Genomic DNA, 1,984 nt, shown 5'->3' on the forward strand with positions numbered 1-1,984 from the left:
CCCTTTGTTTTTTTTTCTGCAGGAATACCATGCAATAGCAACAATTGCAACTGTAGGTCGCAGTTTACCATGAAACACGACAGATCCTGTCTGTACATCAGTGAGTCAGTGGGTAATGCCTCAATGTCATAGCTGACCTGTTGTGACACATTGTTGACTCAATGACCAATGACCATATTTGGCAATGACCATATTTGGCAATGCCCATATATGGACGCTCCATATGGCCAAGACAGAATTCATTTGCAAATCAAGACTGATGACTATCATCACCTGGATATCCATGAAGATCACAACACTGTCCTCATCAAACCCTGGATATCCATGGAGACTTTTTTTCTGTAGACTATTATGTCACGTAAAGTAAACCTGTTTTTGGACAGGGATCCTGAAGGCTCTGAAACTTGTCCTACATCTGGCCTAGATCACAATATCTAAAATAAAGCCAAACTTGCAATTTCTCAGAACTGCACCTTTCTAGTTACTTGCACCAGCGTAGCGTGCAAGTTCTACTTTTGGTGCCCTCTGTCTCCGGTCAACAGTAGGGTCTTTAGCCAATGAAGTATACATGGCCACGAGCGCACAAGGTACAAGTTGGCACCTTGACAGAGTGCAGCCTAGTTGAATTTATTTCAGCTTCTTCTCTCTGTATATGAAGCTTGCAGGTAACGTTTGCCTGGTTCGTTTGTGCAGTCTGTGTTTGCTGTTGCTGTGTACAAATGATTGGTCACAAATGTTTACGCTAGCATGGGACAAGGAAAATGGCGACCGCAACCACATGACGTTGACACTACGACTATGACGCCACTTCCCAATCTCTTATAGAGCTTCTGGGAACGTGCTCTGCACAACGTGTTTAAGTCATGTCGTGGGAATGTGGTGGAGCCACACAAGAAGAACTCGTCAACAAACTCCGCAAGAGTCGCATCATCAAGTCAGACATGGTCTACAAGGTCATGCTGGCCACTGACCGAGGCCACTACACCAAGTACAGTCCGTACAAGGACACTCCACAGTCGATAGGCTATCAGGCAACCATCAGCGCTCCGCACATGCATGCGTACGCCCTGGAGCTCCTGCAGGACAAGCTGTGCGAGGGAGCCAAGGTTCTGGACGTGGGCTCCGGCAGCGGGATCCTGTCCGTGTGTTTTGCGCGAATGGTGGGTCCCCAGGGGAAGGTGATAGGCATAGACCACATCCAAGAGCTGGTGGACGACTCCGTAGAGAACGTGAACAAAGACGACCCGAGCCTGATCGTGTCGGGAAGAGTCAAGCTGGTAGTGGGAGACGGGCGACTGGGGTACCCGGAGGAGGCGCCCTACGACGCCATCCACGTGGGCGCGGCGGCGGCCACCGTGCCCCAGGCGCTCCTGGAGCAGCTGAGGCCCGGCGGCCGGCTGATCCTGCCCGTGGGCCCCCAGGGGGCCAACCAGATGCTGGAGCAGCACGACAAGCAGGAGGACGGCAGCGTCAAGAAGAAGCCCCTGATGGAGGTGATCTATGTGCCTCTGACGGACAAGGACAAGCAGTGGTCCAGATTCAAACACTGAGGAAGTACAATTCTACTTTTGCACAAAGTAGTGCAATGCGCCACAGAGCATTGATTGTAGTTGTTTTCTCCATTAGATTAAAGTGCTTTCTTTTCACTTTTTTCAACTTTTATTACTTGTCGAAATACATTTTATTTGTCTGCCTCATATTTTTACCATCCCAAGTAATGAAAGTTGAAAAATGAGAAGAAATCTAATGGAGAAAATGACTAGAATCAATGCTCTGTGGATGAACAGGAAGTAGTGGTAGGGTGTGACTCAAAGGGATCTGGCGCCCTCTATCTTGCTACTGTACCTTTGTGCAAAAGGAGAATAGATTCCACATTTTCAGTTGAAACAGACAAGGCAAGACCAGTCCGTCCGTCCGTCCGTCCGTCCGTCCCACAATAGATGATGGCCTATTCCAGTGGTTCTCAGACTTTTGTTTATTTATT

The 1,984-nt window shown here is 48.7% G+C and overlaps 1 protein-coding gene across 1 annotated transcript; it reads left to right on the top strand.

Moving 5' to 3' along the window:
- Window positions 1-863: 863 nt before the first annotated feature.
- LOC308283042 (protein-L-isoaspartate(D-aspartate) O-methyltransferase-like) lies at window positions 864-1,550 on the top strand (the record flags this gene model as incomplete). Its single annotated transcript, XM_080723427.1, has 1 exon — window positions 864-1,550. One exon carries the CDS (start codon window positions 864-866, stop codon window positions 1,548-1,550), a length of 687 nt encoding a protein of 228 aa, XP_080579553.1.
- Between the last annotated feature and the right edge of the window lie 434 nt (window positions 1,551-1,984).

The sequence above is a fragment of the Nannobrachium achirus genome (genome assembly GCF_963921795.1).
Source record: "Nannobrachium achirus genome assembly, chromosome: 4".
In the NCBI taxonomy this organism is placed as follows: domain Eukaryota; kingdom Metazoa; phylum Chordata; class Actinopteri; order Myctophiformes; family Myctophidae; genus Nannobrachium; species Nannobrachium achirus.